Here is a 27355-nt window from a genome sequence, read left to right as displayed (position 1 = left end):
AGATCAATGCGAGTAAACAGAGAAGACAGTCAGTCAGAAAAAGCACAAGAACAGACTCCTTCAATCTGGTCCTGACGGACGCCATGCTGGCAGGCCATGCAAAAACAGCCTTTAGAAATACCAAGGTGAGACCAAAGGGCAGTAAACCTGCAGAACCCTGTGGTCAGCATGCTGTGTGAAAGATGAAGACAAGCAAAGGACAATAGGAATGACGTGAGAAAGTAATGTAGTATGATCGCCCGGCAGTAAGACAGTTTCCAGAAGCACCAGCTGGCCCTGCCCGAGGGACATATAGAATGAAACATCTAACATTCAATTGTGTCAAATGAGTAATGGTTTAATTTGAGGCTTAGTATCCGTCTGTGTGCCTAGGGAAACTGTCATAACGTTGTAACAATCACCAGAGATAAAAATGATTAGACGTGGGAAAGAACATGCAGTGACTTGGTGCAAATTGCTAAATCTCAGCTCAGAAGAAAGTGTGGGGTATGATGTCTTTTTTACTTTTCCATTTATACCCCCTACCCACCCACTGTCCTTTCTTCCATCTCCTCTACCCACCTTCCTCTTATTCACATGCCTCGAGGAAAGTAAGACAATAGCTCCTAATAATAGCCAATTAGAGGACTATTGCATTGTCATGGTGGGACCAGAGCGAAGGTTCGTTGATTAAACCAATAGCAGGAGAGCAATGATGCAGGAAAGAGGGAATGGGATTCAGCTTTTAGACCGCTGTAAGCAATGGTTACTGACCAATGGATTTACTTTACTGAATGTAATATTAATGCAACAATTAACGACCGTAAAATAACACAGGGGACCTGGGCCTTTTACGGAACAGTAAATTATTAGGACAGACAAGTATCCAGCTGAAATGACATGTGCTTGTTTTAAGTACATTTTTCCTAATGACCACACATATCAAAACCAACCCCATTGGTGCCACTGTACTTGACACAACCAAGCACACCACCCATTTGAAAATTGAGGTCTACTAATAACTGTAAGGTCAACGGTGACTTCACTCTAATGTCTGCACTGTAGGCGGCCGTAGCTGAGTGGTTAAAGAGGCTGTCTGGGAATGGACTTGTGGCTCACAGTCTGTCGAAATGTCCCTTATGCAAGACGTTTAACCCCTAGAAGCTGCCCATGAGCAGTCATCTGCTGGGTGAAGCAGTAAAAGTAATGTCCCCTTCTATGGGGACCAGAAAATATTCCCTTTCCCTTCCCTTTATGCTTAAAGGGTAAGACCACTTTTGTAGAGGTTTAAAAAAAATAAAAAAATGGCTCGAGTGATTAGAAATTGATCATTCAAAATATGCTCCTCATTGATTTACATTGTCACTCTTTTAGAATTTAAACAACAAAGTTGATTCAGACTATATAGAGCATCACCAAAACTCATGCGTTTTGTTTTTTATAAAAAGAGTGGTGCAACTCCGTGTGGGGTCCCCGACCCCACACGGCCAGGGTGCCGGCCCGAAGCGGTCGAGAAATGACAGAGTTACCATGTGGGGGTTCCTGGGGGTCCCTGGGACATCCAGACCCCCAGAAATGCGGCCTGGGGGCCGGGCCGTTTCCGGCGAGCCGCCCCGCGTTCGAAACGGTTGAGAAATGTTACCAACCAAGCTATTTTCGTGCTTGGACAGACAGGGAGGGCAGGACAGACAGACAGACCCAGGGACACACATAGCTGTGTAATGGAGTGGTTGCACCACTCACATTTTTTAACTTCCTGTTGATTTTGCTATTTTTATTAGGAAGAAAACCAGGACTGCCTGGATCCGTGAATCCGGATCCATATCTTCAAATAGTCAAATCAACAGGAAGTCAACATTTTTATAAAGAAATAAAACAGCCTGAGTTTTGGTGATGCTCTATATTGTCTGAATCAACTTTGTTTGTGTTTGTTTACATACTAAAAGAGTGACTTTGAGAGCTGTTCAGTGTACAATGTAAGTCAATGAGGAGGATATTTTTAATTATCAATTTCTAAACACTGGAGCAATTATTTTTGATTTCTTTTCTACATTTGGAGTTACATCATGACAAGTGGCAACTACACAACGCAAACCTCGACAAAAGTGGCCTTACCTTTTAAAAGCAAAGTGTGACCTTGCACACAAGCCATACATTTATCTGGCAAGATGCATGTAGCGAGAAGGCTAGATTATGTGAAGCACATGTGTTGAATGTGAGCCTATATAGATTATGGTCCTATTAATAATACATAATACTAATGGCTCTGAGATTATGTCTGCTGTATAAGAGCTCTGGAGGCCTAAATTGCTGTGGCCCTGTGGGATTCCTGCTTTACGTTATGTTAAAGCAGGAAGCTAGTCGACTCAGTAAACAGCTCTCTGCGTGGCCTGACATCTATTAGTCCTTGATGGTTCAATAATAATCAGCCCTCGTACATGGATAAATCAATGGTGAATTAGATTACTCTAATTAGGTAGGTGTGTGTACTGTAACACTCGCTCACACACAAACACCTCAGTGTTCATTTATACATTTGTTACTCTGACCCTTACGGGTCTATTTGGTTACATTTGTACACTCTCAGAGTAGAATGAATGACCTAGTATTCTGCAACAAGCACATGCACATTCTGGCCAATACATACAGCACACACAGACTGTGATGTACAGTAGAAAACCACTCCCAGTTAGAGAAATTACAAGGCCAAGTTGAAAAGCAGGAAGTATTTGATTATAAAAGGGGTAGTGGTGGCAGAAGAGAGAGGTGGACTACAGATAATGCTTATCACCAAATTAGATGGCATGCACTAAACTAATAAACGTCTGATTGATCTCCTTTTCAACAGTGAAGAGTCAATTAAAGCAGAAAAGGACAGAGGTTTGGCTGATTCCAGCTGTTTTCATAGGCAGAGAACGTCAAACTTACTATAAGTCCGTTTGCGTGTTGCTGTTCGTTACTTTGATCCTTAAAATTTTGAGAAGAAAATGTTAGGCTATTGGTAGAGGACGGGTCATCTCTTAACTCATAACGGTGCGACCAGTTTATGCACATACTCTCAAACATTGTAAGACCTATTAAAAGCCAACAGGAAAGTGAAAACCACATTCCAAGTGAAGAATGCCAGTGAGGTCTACCCCTCTCTGGAACATAAAACACTGCAATCAATTCATTAGTAACACGCAGCCCATAACCCAGTGTGGCATTTCTTTCATCACATTGCAACATTTACAAGTTCCATCAGAATATAAATACAAGCTGAATATTTATAATTATACATATTCAACAAAATAACCCCAGTCTCCCATTTTCAATGGTAGTTTTTTTGGTGAGTGGAGGTCTGCTTTAAAGCTACAATCCATAGGATTTTTGTCTCACACAATGGAGAGAGGTAAAGGCTACAATGTCTGAACTACAATAAAGATGGCACCTGATCTAGTGTTCAATACGGTGCGCCGTCTGCTTCAAATAACACTGTCCACTAGTTGGTGTCTGACTCCTAACGGGCACCAGTGTCTAAATTGTGGAGGCCACATTCAACCGTTGTACTATATTGTACTATTGTTTTAATATGTTTATACAGATTGGTTAAAATAACATTTTAATAATTGAAGTCCTGAATTGTAACTTTAAGCAAAGTCTCACCTAACCACCACATAAAGCAGAAATGATTGCACCACTTCCTCCCACTTCCTCTGAAAGTAATGGTTGGGCCATGTGATGAAATGAATACTGGGCGCCCAGCACCCATAACCAACCAATAATCAACCACCAGCCCATCTAAGAAGCTAGCTACTTCAAGTTGGGGAGTTACACAGATGTTAACATACAGTGCACAGTGGCATGACCTCACAAGCATGATGCAATGAAAGTGCCAACATCAAACAGGCAAAATAAAGCATGCTTTGACCACGCGTTTACCTTGGCAATTTGCAGCAATACAATACAGTGCTTGATGGACTCTACCATACTCTGAAAAAAGAACAGGAAAATGAGTTACACACCCATGCACATACTCAGAAGAAAAAAAAGCTTTAAAAGCTTTTAAAAAGTTTAAACTTACACAAGTGGTCTCCTTCAAATTTTCAATTTTCTGGGAAAAAAAAGAATCACAATAGCAATGGTTATAATACAATTTGGGCAGGATCAGACTCAATGGAATGAACCCTAGTCGACAAACGACTAATTTGTCACATAAATAAAATAAACTATGATACCAGATAAACATCAGTGCCAGTCATTGAGGAAATTAGCTTTTTCTTCAGTTTTTGTGAAACCAAAAAAAGGAAGTGGATTGGTTTAAGTGATATTAGGCAGACCAGAACAGAAGAAGTGCAAATAGGATGTTCCAAGTTTGTTTTTCTGTCCCCCTCACAATTTCACATCATGCTCACAAAAATGCATCCAATAGCGTCACAGGACCACAATGTAAACAAGTCCTTGGAGCTTTTTGTCTTATCCTTAGCAAAGTGTTAATAAGGTATTCAATCGATCAAAAGTCCTGGGAATGATGGGAGCATGTATGAATAATACACTGTGATGTGACAATATAAGTTGATGCTCACTAACTTACATCATCTCTTTCTTACTGTAAAAGAGTCATTTAAATTAGTGGGTATGACCTTTGTCTGACTCAGCACACAGTAAATCCCTTAGTCCTCCTGCCAGGTATTAATTCATACATTCTTTCTGCCACGATCTTTTCATTCTCAACTTTTCTTTTGAAGGCGAAAAATTCACGACCCGTGAACCGGATGTGAAAACCGGCTATGTATATTCATTGTCCTTTTTAATCACCCAAAACATACATTTTGTAACCGTGATCAGTGACGCTTTAGTTATGGGCCAGCGTGAGTAATGTTTTGTTTCCGGTTCATCGCCTATTTATTTACTCGATCGCCTACCCAGAGGCTTTCATATGTTGCATACGAGCGTGATCTACCTTAATCAATATAAAACATTAATATATAGTAATATTAACAAATATACTTTAAATTGATGAGTATACTCGTCAATGGCAGTGAACACCAGAATAAGCAGGGGGAGAATAGGTTTTCATACGGTGGAAAGCAGAAAATCCTGTGTTAGGCCACTTTTAGATGGCAACGGTCTCCAGAGAAAATGACAAAGTCCCGTTCGTTCTCATTTTTTATTCAGCCTTTACACGGAGACGCAACAGTGCATGAAAACGCTGTAATGTGCATGCCAGGTCGCTAGGTGGTGGTGACGGACTGCCACATAGACCAGACACACATGTACTAGAACACGTTTCCATTGCACTTCCTATCACAAGGCTTTTTGTTTACATTCACCATCGCTAGTCGCTACATTTGTATTCGTAGGATGAGTGGTCGAGGGGGCACTTGCTCATTCTAGGAACTCCAAATAGCCTACGGGCCGGCTCTGCATCAATGTAATAAACATAAGCGTTGTGAGTAAAGTGCCTTGCAGAGTCGAACGTAATCGTAATCGCAAGAATACATACACAACGGAGGGTGAGAGAAATGTCTCCCTTGCGTCACGTCAGTTACGTGATCTGCCTCGTTCTGTCGGGTTGAGATCTGATCCCGAGCCTACGCAACCATATTGCTTGCGTTGCATACCTTGCGACGAGGACACCCTGCCCACCTGGAGGCAGCAGAGAGCAAGAAGGCTTTTCCTCCTCTGCTCGACCCCTCTTGAAAGAGGACAACACTTCCGCTGGCACATTGAGTTGTAAACGTAAACACGATCGGCATGGAAATATCACATTGGAAGTTAAACAGGACAACATGACATCAGCGTTCGAAGCACTGCTTTGCAAACTCGTCTGTGATTATCAGGCCTGGACTGACATTATGTCCAGTGGGCAATGGGCCGCCCAAAGAATGGGCCGCCCCCATTGCTTTTCAGACGAGAATGGAATTAGAGTGGAGAGAGTGTGTGTGTCTCCTAATCCTATGCTTCCATTTGGCAGTTTACAGATGCGACCAACAAACCATATTTTCCGTTGCTGATGATCATTCACTAGCGGCTTTCTTCAGTACAGTTTATACAATCTAAATATATTTGACGCATCGCATCACATCCGCATGTAATAAAATAGACCAACTGCAGGTGCCAGGGGGTGTCACAGCTGCCATCTAGTGGGCGAGTAGATGCTTGCACATTAAAGATTATAATAGACAGACGTAAACGACTTAAGCGACGGAGCGACTATATATGTATAAAATAAGCTTGTGTTTTTTGTGTTCGTTTGACTCCCTCACGCAAGGAACAAAACGGACTGTAGAGGCCTTAAGCCCACGTGAACGCCAATGATTTAGCTGCGTATTAGATACATGGCGCTATCTGTTATGGCACTATCTATTATCTGCCTGCTGTCAGCCATTGTTGGAACAAAAGGCCACAGTTCCAACAATGCATGGACAAGATCAGGAGTGGTGCTACTCACTCTGCGTGACTCATCCTCCTTACAGTCCTTGATCTTCTCATCAAAGAGCTGAGAGAGAGAGAGAGAGAGAGAGAGAGAGAGAGAGAGAGAGAGAGAGATATAAAGGTGAGATGGAATATGAGCTGTTAATGGGCAACGGGGGCAGTGAAACACGCATTGAAAATGATGTGCAGACAGCAACGTGGCATAGAGATCATGTGGTGGCAATTACTGAGCGTATTCTTACCCAGGCGATAGACACAAAATGAGAAGCCATTCAGATTAGTCACATTTGTTTTCCTGATGTGTAGTGTACTTCATGTACTTCATGTACACATCTGTATATCGGTTGTAAAAGTTAATTTGTAAATCTGCAAGTTATTGTTATGGCACCTCTACCACTATCAGAGGGTGGCCAGTGGAAGTGTGGAAATGGATGGGAAGATGAAAGGAATGGGATCACACAAGGTTCAGGGTTTCAGCCTGAATGTGACAAGATGCATGTGGTACGATGCCGATAAGTCTAAAAGTTTATGGTTAACCTAATTAAAACCAAATTAAACCCGTTGCCCGTCTTTTTACTTGACACATTCTTTCAAGAATTTGCAACATTTTTCACGAAACAACTTCACGAAAATAGCATTGCGACACTATGTGAGCTTGTACATTGGCTAGTAGTATAAAATAGGGTACGGTATAAGTGATTGATTCAACTTCCATAGTAGTAGTAGTATTATTACTTAGCCTGAAAAGTGTACACACGGTATGCCCTGATCATGGAGTTTACAAACCGATCTATTAAAACAATTAAAATTGCAAAACACTCTGACACGAACTGCTTGTGTTAGCTGTGAAGTCACCTGTACAGTAAAAGTCTCACCTTTAACTGGTCGATCAAAATCTGCAAGTAGGCATCAGCTTCAGCAAGCTTCTTGTCAAAGTCTTGAACGCTAGGGACAAATCCAGTCTCTGCCTCCTGGAGATGGAGAGAAACAAAATGCCAGAATGTTACCACACCTCCTTTGCATGTGTGACTATCCAAATATAAGATAATCTTGTCATATCTAAAACCATAAGAAAATTATAAAAGTAGTAGAATTCAAAACAAAACAAATACAATCCAGATGAAGAATTTGTGACAGACATGTCAAAAATTGTGTTTCCCCCCCCCATACTGAGGATATACATAGACCTGTCCATTTGTCTGTTAACTCCTAGCCAGGTAGGCTTTAAAGTGTTACACAAAATGGTGGACAGAAACATCAACCGTTTAGGAGAATCTTCCAGCAAAGCATGGTAGCAGGGGCTAATATGAATAGTTCAACTAGCATTGTTTAAAGGCTAGCCTACATAAAAGGACAGGTCTGCCTGCCTGCCTAACTAGAGGTCAGCGCATTTCAGGCTTCAGCACAACTGAATCAAGAAAGCCTTGGCTAAAGAGAATTAACACAGTAAAAGAGAACCATTGGACATTCTTCACATGAGAGAAAGGGGGTTTTGTCCATTCTGTCAATTAGTTAACCTTATATAAGCTCTATCCCAAAACAGCTGCAACAAACACACGCGCACAGCCGCACACAAAACAATATTCTTCAGTTGTATGTATTAAGCACTTTCTAACTTTGTTTCGATGTGTGCTACATAATCTTATTATTATTCCTGTTAATATACTAGCCTATTTCCTGTACAGACATCTGTCATCATTTGCAAATTACAATTTCGCCATTTAGCAGATGCTGTCATTCAGAGCAACTTACTAAATGTTTAGATACTACTTTCCCTAAAGAAAATAAACCTATATCTGACAATGAGAAGAAAAAGCAACTTCTATATACGGTACAGCAAGACGTATATTATATACAGCAAGACGATAAAGGCATTAAAGTATCCATCTAACGGCACAGCGCAGAGCCAGGGTCAACAGGGTTCTCACTGCATAACAGTGACTACAGTACAACACAAAATATCACTGCACAAATTGAAAAAGCAGAGAGAACACTACAAAGTACAGCAGATGACATTAATCAGCTAATGCCTGGTTGGGTTTGAAACTGTCTGAGACCACTTAACCTTTCTGAGCGCTACTGCTTCTTTAACTTTACCACGGTGGGGAGTCATGCTGTGTCTTGAGGTGGAAGGGTTCTTTCTCTCTACTGAAGTTGCTCTCATAGGGATGTGAAGAAAAGCCATCAACAAACGAAAACGACCCGGCAACCGCAGTTTAACAGTGGAAGGTTGGTAACTTTATAGAGAACAAAGTCTAAATTAGCTTACTGACTGACAAGCCGAATGGTCTAAACTTCCTCTAAGGATCAAAGGTGTTCTTTGCTTTCATTGTCAGTGTAACTGCAGTTAAGTACAGGCCAACAGCTGGGTGCTCAGGTGCCTGAGTAAAAAATAAAAGTAACAAAATACAGCTGAGGTAGAAAGCAGTATTGGCCTGTGTGTGTGTGTGTGTGTGTGTGTGTGTGTGTGTGTGTGTGTGTGTGTGTGTGTGAGAGAGAGTTCACACTTTCGTGAAACCGCATTGTGTAGCAGTTTGGTTGGTGTCAGTACCGGGGTGTCTTGCTAAAAGCTGAAAGCCTTTAAGTCCTTTAAGTCAAAAGGCCAATTGAAAATACACCATCTTTGTGACATCATAACCCTAACCCCTCCCCATTATCATACACACAGCTGTGGGCGAGGCTTAACTAGGTATACTTAATGAACTGGTGGGTGTGGCCACATGAAAACATAATTTTAACACTTTCTGTACAAAAAACCCCAATAAATTAGTATAATCATAGTACCTGATGATCATGACTGTGGTTGTGCTCCGCTGCTGCACTGGCACTAATACACAACACGATACCTGCTAGCAGCAAGTATGTGATGTCTCACCTACACAAGAGACGATGGTTCTATTCTGCCGTTTCTCCACTTGCAGTGGTATTTCTGCCTTATTTATTGCTATTCTAACTTTGCACAAGACTGTTTCTATATCAACTGCTATTAATAACTACCTAATTTTATAACCATGCAACTCATGTATAGATTTGGCATTGTATTATTAGGAACATTTGACGTATCCAACTTGTTTTTTCTGTATTCTTTACCCCTTTCTTGAAACAGCAAATATTGGGAGCTTGTATGGCCATTCAGCCAACTAATCTCACCCACTTTTTTACACCTGTAAAAGTTGAGTCGGTATTGTGTTCAGGAGACATCAATGGTTGAAGACAAACCATTACAGATTATGTCCCAAAACCACAGAAGGATGATGAAATTGGCACGTTAAAGGTAGTCAAGTTGACAAAGTGGATGGACAGAAAGCTTCCCTGTTATTATGTAGCAAACAATATACTGTAACTCTTATGTCAACATCTGTAACACAGAAGTTATTTTTCCGGCTGACCAGACTAACTTGGAAACAGAACGTCAGAGAACGGGTGTGGGTTAAAAACAGCCACTCTGTCACAAACAATATACTGTAACTCTTATGTCAACATCTGTAACAGAAGTTATTTTTCCAGCTGACCAGACTAACTTGGAAACAGAACATCAGAGAACGGGTGTGGGTTAAAAACAGCCACTCTGTCACATTTTCCTGACCCTCCCTTCTTGACTGAAACAGCCCAAACCAGTGATACGTCTACATTCGTACCCTTGGACACTGTCCAGTAAGACTGTTTAAACACGCTTGCTAAGTCTTACAAACACAAAATGCTCACAGACGCACCACAGACTCACCGTCCTCCTTCAAACAACACAAGTACTTTACCCCCACGTTCCTTTCTATTTGTCTTTCCATGCAGTGTGACCCACTTTAGAATGCCGCTGTCCCCAGCGGTGCACTGCAGCCGTTATGTTCTCCCAGCTACGGTGGTGCAGTGGTGTCAATGAGTGAGTTGTTGTGTGTGTGTGTGTTTTACTCACAATGCGCTTTGCTCGGATGGACATGCCTCATTAATCTCTGCCTCTGTATCCCACAAGGCCGAGCCCCTGAGCTTGACACTGGATCTTCCCCCTTTCTCTGCCCTTGTGTTCTTTGCTTTTCCCTTCCCTACAGCAACCAATACACGCTGTGATGCCACTTTCTAACTCCTCTCTTCTGTCCTCCCAAACGGAGCCAGAAAGTGACTAATAAGCACTACTCCTTTTCCCATTTGCGGTCTGCTGCTGATATAATTCGACACCAACCAAAGAAAGCATTCAGATTGAAAGCTAGCTGGCTAGCTTGGTCTGGCTAAATTATTCTCTCCAGCAGCATCAGCTGAGCATTGGTATGAGGATAGACGAAGCCCAGCTAATCCTGGACCCTCCCCTGGCAGGAAACGCGCACTTCCTCTCACGCAGGCAGTGTGGGGAGAAAAAAAAAACACAAAGCAGCAGCCAGTGCTGACATCAACAGCTGCCCTGATAGGCTGAAACACAGAGGCCAGATGTCTGGCTTGGTGGAGTAAGCAGTGCTTTCATTGGCTACTGTGGTCATATGATGCTATGACAGCAGTATGTTAATGTACTGTACATTGTGTGTCTGTGTGTGTGCATAATTTCAAGCAACCAGACACACGCAGCCTGTCAGCAAGATTTGTTACAAGGGGGAAAGAAAGAAGGGGGGGGTGAGGTGAAAGGGCCGTTTATGCAAAGGGGAAGGGACAATTTTGAGAATGAGAGAGGAAGACTAGACCTGAATGCAGTAAGGGATGAAAGGGAGGAGTGGGAGGCTCGGTTAGAGAGGGAGAGCAGAACATAAGGTAGCAATAACAACTGGAGGGGGCAATGGGAATGCCTCGGTGCACGCTCAGTCCTTATTTAATACCAGTCATGCTCTGAAACACCAACAAAAAAGGCTAATAAGTTCGGCCGCTCTTCCGAACTTATCATTTTAATAAATAAAATGTTGTGGGTGCACAAAATTAAGGACAAATCGGTAGACAGGAGAAACAAAAAAAACGAAAAATGAATAAATCTATCACCAGCAAACCACCCCAAGTCTATCATCCTCAGCACCCTAACTTGTATCGCTGCGCAGCTGCAGCGGCCAATGAAGGACGCTCAAGTTACCAGGTTCACATTCACATCCTTTCATGAAATGTGTCCGACCTAGACCTAAATCATGACTGTTCTGACTGCTGGCCACAGGGATCAGATTCTTTCTACAGAAATTTTCACTTTAATGAAATTAAAGTGAAAATAATACTTAACATGAGTAGTTGTTATAGAGCTATCATTGTGGATGTATGGTGATTTATAAAGCATATAAATGCAACAGATAGGTCTAGTTTTATGGTGGGGTAAAATACAAAGTCCTAGGAAATCAGTGGACAGGTGATACCCATGTAACATATCACTGTCAGACAGAAACCTTGTATCTTCATATTTCTTTTAAAAATAGCCAATCTGTAAACTCACAACGTCGTGTGAGCTTGTAGATCCTTTCTTTTTGTCCATGTATTTTTATTTCCACCTACATACCTAAAATAGAGACGTCAGTTTGAAAGTGGTTAAGTCTGTGGGTTTTATAAATATTTAACCAGTGAGAATTAACAAGAGCCCATCAGTGATATAACACTGCCGATATACAAGCCGATACATTAACATGTATGATAAGCTGGTCTTTAAGCTCTGTATTACCACCATGGTGACATGGATGGCAAATGGAAAGGGATGTCAAGTAGCCAACTAAACAGATGGCAAGTAGAAACCACTATTTGCAGGCGGCAGAAAAAGCACAAGATTACCATGCAGACCATGTCAACATCTGTGTTCCTAAAACACGTCTTTCTTTCCTGAAACATTAAACCCCATTTGAGACATGTCACTTTCAGTGCCTCTACTTTGCTTGATTGCTTCCAAAAGAAATTCACACACACACACACACACACACACACACACACACACACACACACACACACACACACACACACACACACACACACACACACACACACACACACACACACACACACACACACACACACACACACACACACACACACACACACACACACACACACACACACACACACACACACACACACACACACACACACACACACACACACACACACACACACACACACACACACACCTCTGAAATCACTGCACTGACTGACAATTACCGGTACCAACAATAATCAAATGGCCAAAACAGTCATATCCTTAATAAAGTACTTTCCAAATAAAAAGCAATGTATCGCAGATCTGCTATTTTCACAGTTTTTTGAAATCCATAATATAAGCATAGTTCATTATTTGTGATAATTTGGCGTCCCTATTAGTGAAAAATTGGGATGACGAGTTTAAAGATGTGGTTAAAAGTGTGTGGACAACAATGCGTAAATAATGATGGAAATATGAAATGTCTGTTAATTTCACCCAGCTGTCTTTATACAGATGAATGGAGAAGATACTGCAGCAAACATAATTGCGATTGGGTAGAATACTTTGCGATGAGGCGATTTATGCAATAGTTGAGACAGGCCTACCCTGAGCTGGAGGGTGTGACGGAGGATAGTCCCCTCTAAGGCGTGGATCCACTTCTCCCGCTCGTCTGCATCTCGGGCTGAGGGCACAAACACACAGAACACACAGCTGGTGAGCCACGTTGTAAACAGGCAGGCAGCCACCATCCGGAGATTAGTCTTCCCATCATATGAAAACGAGTGATCAGCAGCTCATGATGTTCTCTCCCATTCTTATTTTGAGGTTCACCCAGTCCTCTACACTATTTTATAAACTTTTCCAAGTGCTCAAAACGCTTTACAATGGTTCATTCATTCATACATTGGGAGGTGAAGCGGCAAACAGTCGACGCCAGCGTCCTCACTTCCCACATTCACACACCAATGGTGGCAAGCTCACACCGACTGCTTCATTGGAGGCAATGCAGGGTTCAGTGTCTTGCCCAAGGACACTTCGACATGTGGACAGAAGAAGCCGGAATTCGAACCACCGACCCAGCGATCATTGGACGACCTCCTGAGCCACAGCCGCCTTGTGACAACAAAGTGCAGTTTAAGTTATTCTTCTACGATTTACAATACAGTATTATTGTTGGCATACAGCAGACAAACTCAAACTGGTTTCAGAGGTAAGTTAACCTATTCTTCAGGACTTCATTATAAGAATAGCCACAGGCAATTTTACAAATAAAGCAACGGTTACTATAACTACGCGTGATTATCAATCCAATTATTGTGTTAGTTTACTTGAACTAGTTACATGAGCAATAAAAACCTGAAATTGGTGCAACATCCATTACAGGAGGTGGTTACTCTGTGATGCTTGGAAGAAAACCTCTTGATGTAATTAAACAAACAACGAGGGGAAAAGGCCATTCTTCCACATTGTTTAATCAAGAAATAATTTGCAGGGTATAGGAGTTGAGGAGTGAGGTTGGATACGACAGTCGCCACTGTTGCAGAGTTGGTGTTCAACACAGGCAGGGCAAGGCTGGACTAGCCTGGCTAATAAGCCAGACCGAATCAGACCAAAATTGCCTGCCGGCGGATTACGGTCTGGAGAGGCTCAATTGTACGCTCATTTCCTACACCAGAGAACTGGTGTGGCCAATCGGGACACGGTATGCAATATGGGCGGGCTTTGGTACAGTGACGTTCAATGCTTGAGACCTTTGACTGACAGTAGCTCTGACCAATTGCGTCAAAGAGAAAATGTTTGAACCCGCCCCCCGGGAAACAAGATCCATACACAGCATCTCCAGACTCAAATACCACACGACAGTGTGATTTGAGTCTGGCTTATTAGCCAGGCTAAGGCTGGACTGCACCCTCAGAGCAAATAAGGGCTTCCAGTGATATTCAACAGTGACCAGACCATCCACCTTGGACAGCTACAGTACACACATGAAATAAAAGAGGCACATGTCCATCTCTCCAACACGCACAAGTAGGAATATGTGCAATGTCCAATGCAACAAGACAGTTGACTGTCAACTCTCATGCACACGAGCGCTCGGGTGGCACAGTGGTAAGGCCGTGGAGGCTATGGGTTCACCATGGTGCATCCGGCTTTGTAGAGTGTCTACACAGGAACACAATTGTGTTCTCAAGTCCAAACCGGGTATTCCTATGGGAATACCCGGTGGGGGCTCCTCACTGGCAGGTGAGTCATTAGGATATAACAGCAGTGACGATAAAGAAAGTGTGTGTGGGGAGGAATCAATAGGCATAACTAAAATTGGGGAGAAAAAGGGCGTAAAAAGCAAAGAAATCCTATACAAAAAAACTAAAACAAAACTCATGCACACAAGCACACGCCTCCTCATTGAGAAGTTACATGAGTTCTGTCAAAACAGACACCTCTACATTGCCTTTCTCGATCTCAAGGCAGCTTTTGACACTGTGGGCCACGCCTTCCTCTGGAAGATCCTCACCATCCTTGGAGCCCCAAGAAAGATTACCACTCTCTTTCAAAAGCTCTACAGTGATGTTGAAAGCTGTGTGCATGTAGACGGCAAGAACTCCACCTGGTTCTCAATCAATAGCAGAGTGAGACAGGGATGCGTAGCTGCACCAGACCTCTTTAACTCGACCATCTGATGGAACAGATCTGTGCACATGTCCCTGGGTTAAACTAGGCAGTTACCCCCTCACAGATCTGGAATATGCAGATGGCACCACACTATTCTGCTCCACCTCAGATCAGTTAAAAGAAGCTTTGGAAATTTACCAAGAAGAAGCCAACAAACTCTGTTGCAGATCAGTGGAGAGGAAGTTGAGTTTATGACTTCCTTCACCTACCTTGGATCCATCATCACAAACAATTGCAACATAACAGAAATAAACCGAAGACGTGCCCTGGCAGCCAGTGCCATGAAAACACTCTGAACACTGTGGAGACACCACTCCATATCAAGAGAGACCAAATTAAGGATATACAACACCTCAGCAGAGATTAAAATAGGGTGCATTTTGCATCCCAAAACGCAGTTTATAGTTAAGGGACGCAATAAAACAACGACCTCTGCAACCACGGGATGCACTTACTGTAGCCTACTACTGTACTGGGTTTTTTTCTAGTTTATTTTGCTAGCTTTAGTTATAATAATCATTTCTTCTTCTGTTTTCTACATGAATATAACCACATTATAACCATATAAAATATATGACTCCTAACGTCGTTAAAAGTGGGACTCATAAAATGTCCCTGGGACTCATCTAAAATACCATCCCTGCATCACGGGACTCATTACATTGAAAACCTATTTTACATCACTGCCTCAGTCCTCTCCATCCTTCTCTACGGAGCAGAAACCTGGCCTCTCAACAAGACCCTGGCTGCCAGAATCGATGGCTTTGATAGCAGAGCATTGCGCACAATAGAGGGGATAAAATGGCAAGATAGGGTCTCCAACATCACGCTGAGGGAACGTACCCAACAGCCCCCCGCGTCCCAACTGGCAGCACAGCAACGGATGCGCTGGTATGGCCATGCCAAAAGACTCACTCACGCTATCCTTCACTTTGATCCAAACTCTGCTGGCTGGAAACACCCCCGCGGTGCCCCCCGCACCCGAAGGATTGATCATCCATCGGGTCACCAGGGGCTTGTCACTGACTGAAGCCGAGCCACTAGCACTGGACCGACCCAAATGGAGAAGATTGGTGAAACTGATTGGCTCTACGCATGGCGACGCCCCCTCGACACCCCCGCATCGCCATGCGCCCTGCGTCCCCCATAATCAGGAGACCTGATGATGATGATGACACAAGCATGCACACATAAAAACAAACATGTAATGAACACCACATCTTTGTTTGCCAAAAGATACATTGCTTAAAAATAAAATATTCTAAAATTAAGAATGTTTAAGTAGTCTTTGTAACAAAAAGATCACACCAGTGTGAAATGAGGGGCGCTCGTCATCGTACATCAATTTATGTTAGCGGACGTTGGACATTGCTACATGGTCCCTTATTGGCCAAGCACTCCCACCAACATGTGATTGGTTAGCCGATTTGCTCGTTTACCATTCAATGTCAATGGCGTTTTAATGTTTAATTTACGTCATATTTAGCGGAATTATCAGATCTTATCATCATACATCATCTCATACTGGCCATTGGCCAATCAGAATGCCTGTTGCCTGCGATTGGTTAGCTGATTTGCTCGTTTATATATGACGTACATTTTCACTTCAATGTCAATGGCTTTCAATGTTTTGATGTTTAATTTACGTCATATTTAGCAAAATTCTGACGTCCTTTCTCCGTTCATCGTCAATGGCAAAACTTGAGACGGGCGGGGACAACATTTTGCGGACATTTGACCGGAATTCTATTACCGTGGTCAATGGCAAATCTTGAGACGGGACAAAAGCCGTTTATATTTAAGGGGCTAGCGCCCCTTAAAAATTAAACTTGTGTGAAGTGAGGGTTGCTCACTGTGGCTACCACATGACATCACTGCTTAAAGCAAACATTGAAAGTCCATAGACTTGTCCTCCAAATGACGGCACGAGTGGAGGGAGGGGGGGGTTGTTAATATTTGAAAACATTAAAAGTCCATAGACTTGGCTGCCACATGACGTCATGTCTGAAAGCCAGATGTTGATAGGATGATAGGATAAACACAGAGTCAAAATTTACAGTGTCCAAATATGAACAATGTCAATAGGTAAAAATGTCTATAAGTTATATTAAATCAGCCAACTGACTGTATGGTATGCAGTGCCACTGCCAGTCATTTTTCATTGAGCTTAGAACAGACTGTAGAGGAGATGAATGGCTGGGCTGGTGAAACGCTAAGCAGCACCACCGCAAAGAAGCTTTTAAAGACATTAAAAGGCAGCAGGAGCTCACGCCAATCCACTCAGCCAGTTCACTCACTCCCCTTTCTCTCTCTCTCTCTCTCTCTTTCGTCTTCCCTAAGTTTCACCAACTCTCCAGAGGAAAAGATTACTACAGCTAATGTGGTTTATGTATATTCATGACAGCGTAGCCGGTCCACTCCATCTAAAAAAAAAGAAACAAACAGTGTCCTTATAGACTGTATGCATCATAAAGACTCAAATTGCAAGGCTAATCTTTGCCCTGGTCTGTGGAGCACATGATGCATGGCCTATTTACTTCTAAGATAGGTGTTAGCTAGCCAGCTATGTCCCACACCCTCATGATATTTTCTTTGATAAACAAGATGTCTACGACTGACTATCCAGCCATCCAGGCAGACAACCATCCAGGCAGTCACATGAGGGGACACACATGATGATGATCGAGGTCACCTGACACAACCCCATTCCAACACTAGAGCCTTTACCTTGATACAGCAATTCACACTATGGGGGAAATTAATTCACGAGAGCATTCCCAGGGAAGGAGACAGATATAAAGTCTCAGTCATCACCAAGGGGGTATGACTGAGTGTTCTCTAAATTCCAATTATTGGCGTTTTGAGTGTCTAGTGTTATTGTCTAAACAGAAAATATTTGTTTGGGTCAGGATAACAAATGAATAATGTCGATGCAAACACCGTATTTGCTATTAGTAACTTGGTTTTATTCTTAACGACATGGTTATTAGTCTGCTTCACTGTAGTGAAGTACGTGTGTGTGTGTGTGCGCGCGCGCGTGTCCTGTCTGCGCGGTACATCCTTATCTGTCTGTGGTTGGAATTATTCATAAATAATTGCGGTGCAGTCAAATATAATAGACTATTGGACAGTAAGTTGATGCAAGTCAGTGACACTTTGTATCTGGCAAAGTATTTACTGTAGTTAGTAAAATGGCAGGCAAAGCGAGCAGAATCCACACAGCAGCAGGCGTCTGACACCGCAATAATGATTGTGCAACTACAGGGCAGTGCTCTGTGGAATCTTCTATACACAATAACCACAAAAAGTGATATGTAATTTTACTGCATATTATACTACCCTCTGTACCAACGGCCTTTTTGAGTGGTGCAACCACTTCTATACGGAGCTTTGTGTGTGTCCCCGGGTAATATTTGCCTGATGAAGAACTTGTAGGTCGAAACGTTGCAATTGTTGCCTCTTAATAAAGTAGTCTCGGAGCTCTAGAAACTAGTGTGCTGATGTTTTTTCTGTTTGCCTTGATGCTTGACATCCAGCACCTGGCCTAAATATAGGCGTTGAGATGTGCAAACAAACTTCTCTGTGAACTGTCTCCCTGTGTCCCGGGCTGTGTCCGAGCACGAAAATAGCGTTTGGTTGATTTTCACCACCAATTATCACTGTTGCGGAGCCTAAGACACACACACACATATTAACTGTATATATGATGATTTCGGGTGTGACAGTACAGTGACAGTACAGTACAGTAGAGGGACCCCCACAGGCCCACACATTTCTCAACTGTTTCGGACGCGGGGCGGCTCGCCGGAACCGGCCCGGCTACCTAGGCATGTTCCTGGGGGTCTGGATGTTCCGGGGACCCCCACACGGTAACTCTGTCATTTCTCAACCGTTTCGGACGTGGGGCGGCTCGCCGGAACCGGGCCGGCACACTGGGCGTGTTCCTGTGGGTCTGGAAGTTCTGGGAACCCCATAGGGACCCCCACACGGAGTTGCACCACTCACTTCACACGGGTGTGATTATCCTTCCTGACACTAATTCCGATTCCACAACTTGTGCATCATTGGTTGAGTACCAATCCGATACCAATGCATAATAATAAACAATGTAGGAATAAATAACAATGAAATTAATAACTGTTAAAGCAGCACACCGTTTTTTTTTTATAAAATACAATTTAATTAACATGAATCATGACATTTTCAAGTGGAGCTATGAGATGAGTGAAATGATTGTATGAAATATAACATGTAGAGAGCAAGGGGCAATGATGGGAATGTCAATTCAGGCCACTGGTTTTAGTCTCGTTCTCCCACTAACGAGAGGTTATAGTCCAAGTTATAACACACCATATACTCTGAATACAGTAGTTAACAAGTGAAAAACAAGTGAAGCTGCTCAGTAGCATTTCTGGCATTCTTCCTATTCTAAAGCACTGCAGTCAGCAAAAATGTAAAGTCTGAAGTTAAAGTTTACACCAGTCAAGAGTCAAGACACAAACTGGACAATATATTATCTTGCATTGCCAGATCTACCGCATCGTAAGTTTTAATAGTGTGCATGCATAGTCTAGACTTGTTGCTGTTGGGTACAACCAAGTACTGTATGTTACAGTAGAAAAAAAACTCTTGTTAAAGATGGAGTGCCACAATTTTTGTATTTTTCCAGTTCTTCACGTACTGTCACTATGAGGTGACAGTACTTCATTAGACACCCTGGAGTCGTTTTTATGTGCAATGGTGTATTAACTTTGTATTTAGGGAGGCTGAACCCTTGACAGTCAAACGGGCCAATGAAATAAACAGTAATATAGTGACATCACACTATCAGCCCCTCCCCCTTTATCATACAACTACAGCTGTGGGTGCGGCTTCAGTTCAGGTGGATCACCACCCATCACCGCAAACCAGGCATACTTAATGAACTGGTGGGCATGTCTACATAAAAGCATGATTTTAACAAATACTGTACACTTTTTGGAAAAAGTTCTTCCTCCTTATATTATAATAATACCTGATGATCATGTTTTAGGGTGTAAAACATCGTGGCACTCCATCTTTAACATCGTTTACACTGAAGAAATTAAAGGGAAAACTGATCCCTTAATGTTTTGAGTTTTCGTGACCAATGCATTTACAAATAATTGTAAAAATAGCCGATATACAAGCTCACAATGGGCTGCAATTGCGTGTTGTAATATGGAGATAGAAGGTTTCTATGATGCTGCAGTCAGTGCAACCAATGTCAGTAGAAGATATCCTCTGAGTGGTGTCTTAACTGAGAAAGGTGTGCTGTTGTAACCCTATTTGGCTAATGCCTCCAAAGGCACTTCCAGGCCATTACATGACAGACATGCATGCTCTTCCACTCTCTGTTCAACTCTCTTACACAAGCACTTTCTCTGACACACTCTTGCACAAAGTAAAACTAAAAACTAAAATAACCTCTCACACAAGGCAAGCACTCCTTTGCAAATACGTACACACACACACAAGCAAAAAGACACGGCACACACGCAAGCAACTGAAAAGTACGTTTCCAAGCAGCATGCCGAAAACAGCTATGATGGTAATCGGGAAGAAAGAATATGAGCCCATACATTGCCTGTACGAGCAGGCTGTCATGAAACGAGCAACAAAAGTACGGTAATTGTTGACTCTGCAGTCTGCACTCTTCTCTGAAACATTGACATCAGGAAGAACACTCTTGTGTGGCAAAGTGCAAATCAAACCGCTTTTGTTCCAGCATCCATGAGGCTATGTTGATGTTATACTGTAGTTGTTGTCATTGCAAAATGTGTATAGTCAGATGTCTCCTTTATGTTTAAGGATTTGTTTCTGTTTTCATGTGATGGACACAGTCTAGGATTGTAGCACTGTGACCAAGACAAATTTCCAAATTCATATTCCACAATATACAAACTCTTGTAGTGTACGGAAGGCATTGGGTCATTTGACAGTTGTGGATACCTTACTGAATTACTTATTTAACCCCTTGTCTTAGATTTTGCTCTGTTCTGGAAGAGAACCTTCTGGAACGCCCTGATTAACCTCAAGTCCAAACCACAGCCTATAAGATTGTTGTGCTAGAAACAAATCAAGGCAAGGCAAAGGTTTAATGGAGTTATGCTTTAATTCAGTCATCTTTAACTCACCATCTTCTATGGTGGGAACAATTATGGGGAGGAGATTTTGACAAGGAGATGATGTAGACAGACAGAGACCCAGAAAGCAGTGCCAACAAACCTTATGACACTATTGTACACTACAGTAACAGTAAGGTAGCTCTCTACTACAGATTACTACAGACTGGCAGTTGAATGAAGTCGGGTTGGAAGGTGTGGGAAAAAAGTTGCTAAATGCACCTGAGAGCTACACGGCTACTACAGTATGGTCCTAAAAATAGCCTATGGCTTGATGTCTTTTTCAACAACAAACATGTGAACAAGGCATGCTTACATTATTTGAGAAATGATAAAGAGAACTACTGAACTGCAGGGTGCTTAGGGCCATGCTCACAAGATTATCTGTATTTAAACTATTTGTGTATCATATCTTTCATAAAAACACTGCAAGTGGCAGCGCAATCTGCACATGGCCATAGCATTTTCAACATTATTGTTAACAATACCAATTACAAGGGGACTATGGATGAAATTGAGCATCTTTGCTAATTCCCGTGTATTTACGTTGCATTTATTTGTAATGTTCATTAATATGCTTGTCCCGTCAAAATAAACAAATAAAGTAAAGTAAAAGGCACATGAAACTCATTGTGAGACCCGAGTTTTTCGGCTCTTCCCTACAATTTCCAACACAACACTGTCCCCACCGCAATTCAACAGCAGATTTTCGGCAATACTTTCGAACGCTTACCACCACCGGTGCTACCGCGCGCACACACACACACACACACACACACGCACGCACGCACGCACGCACACACTGTTAAGAACAGAAACAAGCAGACCTCCAGGTTTAAGCAGGCTGTCTTGACAACAGCGATAGCGTATAACAAGATGATTCCTTCTCCCATCACACACTTGGCTCGTTATCACCATCCTGCTACTGCCTTCTTCCAAAGAAACCCAGTTAATTATGTATTTATCATTTCCCTCTTCCCACTCCCATTATCTTTCAAAAGAAGCATGTACTGTTTGGGACCGGTACATACACAGCAGGGGCGAGGTTTCCTCTAACCATTTTTTTCTTTTTGCTCGGGGCTGATAAGATTCTAATTTACTGGACAAATCCACTGTTTCATTCATGATGATGCCAAGGAAGTCACATGGTTACTGTATGACTGCTCTCTCCATGACATTGATGGAGTCACTACACATCACTTTGAAATATAGGAGGGCTTTTACATATTTCAGCCACTCAGACATGATAATGCATTGATGATGAATTGTCATTTTGCGACATATGGTATACAATTTTGGTGAATGCAATATGATACTTTATTGCTGTGCTCCTTTGTGGCTTGTATGTTGTTGCATTAAATGCACTGATGTAATTGCAAATTGACCAGTGCACTGACTATGATCATTTAATGCTCCCTGGCTATCAGAGTCCCAGGGAAAGTGAACGGGCACTGCATACAAAAGAAAATTGTTGTTTATATGGCAGGAGTGCACAGAACAGAAAGGCAGACTAAACATATGCACTGGCAACTTGCCAGTCAATGTATGTATGTTGCTATGTTCGTGTTCATCACTGAAAGTCTAGTTGGCCAACAGCCGGTAAATATTGGCTCACGGAAATATTGACTGGGGGCGGTCTGATTTCTAATGCAATGCCTTGTCCGTCAATACTATGAACTGGTACGCTGATGTGTCAAGGGTTTCAAGATGTAATACTCTGGTAAGCCGATTCAACGTATGATCCAGTGTCAGCAAAATGAAGGGCTTTTAGCAGCAAAAGTGAGCTTTTCCTTTAAAATGGTTGATACAACACTGGGGGAGAAGGAAATGTTTCATGATGATACAGTCAGTTATCATGGTTTGTACTTTGTATTGATACATTACCTTCACTAATTTAGACTGATAGATGGTGAAATGGTTGTGTGATATCTACTATCACTAAACTGCAAAATCCAGAGTTTTAATTTAACCCCCAGAGTGTAAAAAGTTAAAACACGGTCCACTATACAGTACACAGTGTACTCTGTTGGGGAGAACCATGTGAAATTGTGAGTAGATGAATCTAAATCAGGTACAGTCCTAAGGGGAAGGTGAAAAGGACCAGGTACAGTACAGTCTAGAGGGAGAACAGGGGTGAGAAGGGAGAACAGGGAAGAGAGGATGTTTTGGATGTTGGGAAAAAAACACACATGGATGAGAGAATGAGTGGGAGGGAAGGGCAGGGGGTCTCTCTCACCCAGTTCTCATGCTCCTTAGTTTAGGCAAGCCAGAAAGCCTTATGAGAGAGAGATGAGGCACTGTTGACAACAGATAAGCTACAACAGATAAGAGAAGGACCAGAGATGAGGTGAGAGAGGCTAAAAGGGCTCTCAGGCAGGTCTGAAGCACTGCCTGGGGGAGGGGGGGGGGGCTGATGAATAATGGATGCTTCCCTAAATAGAAAGACAGAAGCACAGAGCTGCTATCCAGGCTACTTTAGCCTGATCACCGCAAAACTACTTGTCCTGTTCTCAACCCCTGCATCCTCTAACAAACAAGCAAGGACATGTCATCTTATTGGACAAAAGGATTTGTGTCTTACCCCACACACACACACACACACACACACACACACACACACACACACACTCATGCCTCCTGACTCAGCAGTACATTATGGTACATGGTGAGTGTGTGCACGTACTACTGTATGCATTTTTTTTTTAAATATTTTTTACTACTGTATGCATTTGACGAGCACATGAATGTACTTGTACAGAAAGTTGTACAGCTCCATGAATTTGCGTATACCAGGGGTGTAACATCTGCCGACATATCATCTTACAGCAACAGAGTAACTCCATCTCCCAACATCCGGTAAATTTAAGGATGTGCATTTGAGCATTTATTTATTTTTTTGTAAACAGTAATGTACACTTGTGTACATCACGGTTTCCCAAACACTGGGTCGGACTCTGGACCCATTTAGTCAGGAGTATGACATATCGTTATATGGGTCCCATTATTTTTGGTTTCCTACATTTGGTTTTTAATTATTATTTCAAAAAACATTCCCAAAAAAGCTAAACTATTCATGAATTAAAAACAATATTCAATGATTTTTTTCAGTAATTTCATAAAGAAATGAAAAAGAAATCCATAAATTAGAACATTTAATTAGTGAAAATAGCCGATCTACAAGTTCACAACACGGCGCGAAGAAGCAACGCGTTCTGAGCTTGTAGCTATTTTCACTAGTTTGGGTCGAATATCTAATTGCTGTTTTGGGTCACGGGCTAATACGTTTGTGGACCACTGGAGTACATGACACTTGAGTGTAGGGATCATCTGTGGTTAACCACATCTATACAAGTTAACATTGCATTGCACATCACAAGCCTTGGACAGACAGACCAACTATCACAGTACTAGCTGGGTTCCTGGTGTTGCAAGGCATTGTGTAATAAATACTACAGGCACAATGAAATGACTCGGAAGTCTATGACATTGTTGTGCAGGTGAGTCACATGGAGGTTAGTCATCCATTAAGTCAGGAGTATGACCTAATGCTGTTGTCAGAGTTATTGGAGGCCATTGTATGACGTCAGTTCCGTTGTCACTTGGAGGCCATTCTATGAGGTCAGTACAGGTGCCCCAGCTGCACCCGGAGCTGTGAGGTGACAACTTGGGGGAATTTGGGGATATTTGCCTCCGCATTTGGATACATCTGTCCTGGGAAACATATTTGTTCACAATTCACATGGTAGTTATCTGTGTACCCACTCCCATTCCTACGGTACCATCCCTTGGTATCAACTTAGCAGATTCAGGTATCTAGATAGCAGATCACCTCAAAGTTCTCACTATTTTAGTATTGTAAAAGAAGAATATCAATTATACAATTTAATATTTTGCACTTGGCTGTTGCCTCAAGATATCTGTCAGAACTACATGTTTAAGTATAAGGTCACGGCTTAGCAATAGCATGCATACTAGAACAAATGTACCTTTAAAATCATGAGGCCAAACAACGGTTTGTTGTAACATAGAAAATGCCAGAACAAATTAAGCTTGTAAGCCTGGCATCATCTTTCTCTTTTCTGTCTAACCATTCATTATCATCCTTCTTTGGAAACTGCTTAGCTTACAGTGACGTTGACGACATAACTAGTCAAAACAAAAGAAAGTCAGACACAACAATCCTTTTCTAGAGCCACACAAACTAATGACTGATAGTGGATATAGTAAATGCTCAGTCTCACTTTGTCAGAGTCAACAAGATATGAAATGACCCACTACAGAACTGCTATGAACAGTCCCTGAACTTAAAATATAAAATAAAGCATTAATTGTCAGACAACTTGATCCATTCTGACATTCCACAACATGGCAAACAAAAATGGCTCATTTCCACACCATCATAGTATACTCCATCCATCCTAACTGTCAATGGCGTGGGACTGACATGCACACATGAAGCGCGAGACATACATCGTTATCTCCTTACCCTTCCTCCTGTAGAACCACAGCATACAGCTTCGGAACACAGACATGGGAGAAGGCATGGAGAAGGTGACAGGGGCGGGGGGCCCATGGACAGTGGCTGGTGACCCCGAGGTGATGGTGATGAGGAGGTGCTGCTAACAGAGGAGTGCGGGGGGAAAGGGATGATGGATACAGATGGACGGATGGAAGGACAGAGAGATGGAAACAGCTATGAACCAACCCACGGCTAGTTAAGAGACCTGGTGGGGAGAAGGCGATGGAGAAAGGGGGTCCGCAGGTAGACTAGACTGGGCTGAGCAGCTCCCTGTCAATGAGGGAAGGGTTCCGGATGTACGCGCCAACCTCCCCCCCCTGCAGAGTGACTGGTGGTCGAAGAGCAAGTGGCGCCGGCAGCGCGGCGAGGAGGCGATAGCTCAGTTTCTAGCTCAGCAGTATTCCTGTATTATTCCCAGAGGCTTAACTGCAGCAAAATACAAGTAGGAATCTTCCTCTAACGCCACAAAGGAGGAGGAGCAGGAGGGAAAAAAAGAAAAGAGCTTAATTTGCTCGTTCTTTTCCAAAGGAATCTCACTCACTTGCAGAGGAACAGACCTTGTCCTTGTGCAGTAATTTGTGTCAGTCCTGCTCCAAAAAGCTGGGAGTCACGCTGCTTAGGATAATGTCATCAAATTCACACAGCACACCTTGACACTGTGCATGCATATACGTATGTATTCCCTGGCACAAAGGCAAAACAACCAAGCTCTGTAAAGGGCAGCGAGGGGTGTGGGTGTGGGTGTGTGTGTGTGTGTGTGTGTGTGTGTGTGTGTGAGTGTGAGTGTGAGAGTGAGTGGAGAGAGAGAGAGAGAGAGATGGAGGGAGGGAGAGCAAGTGAGCAACAGTGATGGATAAATTGGAAACGAGAGACTCACAGCCAGGGCCGTCAGCCTAGTGGAAAAGGAGAGAATGACAGCGTGTTGGGGAAAAAAGAAGCCAAGAGGAGAGGGATACTGAGAGTGAGAGAGATGGGTGGAGGACTGCTCACCTTGGAAATGGAACGTCTTTTGGTCCACAGTGATGGTGAAAGTGCTGTCGTCCTCATCGTCAATGCCTATCACAGCTCCCTGGGAAACCAGAGAGAGAAGGCAGTCAGACACAGGGACACGTCATACTCGTCTCCTCAGTCCCTCTGCCCACCACATGGTCCTTCACTCTCTCACATACTCTTCTCTCTCTCTCATGCTGATGTAAATTACCCTTTGTCTCGCCACCTCACTCTCTCTGCGAGTGGTCCATTTCCTCTCGTTGCTCTACCTTCACACACACACTCACACAATTACTCTCTCTCTCATATTGGAACACCAGTACACCAGTTTGGATCTCAGAAGAGAAAAGGGGGATAGGACTAGGGAGGAGGTGGGGTCTAGAAGACGGAAGGAGGCAGAAAGGCAGGGAAGAATGGAGGGAGGCAGTCACCAGGGACCAGCAACCAGTAATGAACAGGAGGGAAAAGAACTGCAGAGCTCACATTGGGAATTAACAACAGAGACTGTGTGTGTGTGTGTGTCCATTGCAATAAAGCCAATATGTAATTATAAAAAAATTAAATCACACTTGTGTGAGGGGCGCTCTTATAATCATATTCCGTCCTCACTTTTCTGTCCTCAATTCCGTGCCATTTACACCATAATAAGTAGGAAAACTAAAGTGTTCACATCGGTTTTATCTGATAAGCAAAAAGAAAATGTTCTACTGCAGTCTGGACCTCAACCCAAACATCTACTCAATTTCAGAATATTTAAGAAGAATAAATAATTCT

At 42.7% G+C, this 27355-nt stretch overlaps 1 protein-coding gene across 1 annotated transcript in view; it reads right to left on the bottom strand.

Moving 5' to 3' along the window:
- Window positions 1-27355, bottom strand: part of osbpl9 (oxysterol binding protein-like 9) — a 42460-nt gene that overhangs the window by 10611 nt on the left and 4494 nt on the right. Inside the window, exons 3-9 of the mRNA XM_079506508.1 lie at window positions 26582-26660; window positions 12862-12938; window positions 7272-7367; window positions 6413-6460; window positions 4043-4072; window positions 3901-3951; window positions 2908-2946 (exon numbers count right to left, since the gene is read on the bottom strand). Coding sequence (XP_079362634.1) covers window positions 2908-2946; window positions 3901-3951; window positions 4043-4072; window positions 6413-6460; window positions 7272-7367; window positions 12862-12938; window positions 26582-26660 — 420 coding nt within the window. The remainder of the gene's footprint in view (window positions 1-2907; window positions 2947-3900; window positions 3952-4042; window positions 4073-6412; window positions 6461-7271; window positions 7368-12861; window positions 12939-26581; window positions 26661-27355) is intronic.

The sequence above is a fragment of the Electrona antarctica genome, assembly GCF_951216825.1.
Source record: "Electrona antarctica genome assembly, chromosome: 7".
Classification (NCBI taxonomy): Eukaryota; Metazoa; Chordata; class Actinopteri; order Myctophiformes; family Myctophidae; genus Electrona; species Electrona antarctica.
The sequence above is the reverse complement of the archived record's forward strand: the minus strand, read 5'-3'. Positions and strand labels throughout refer to the sequence as shown.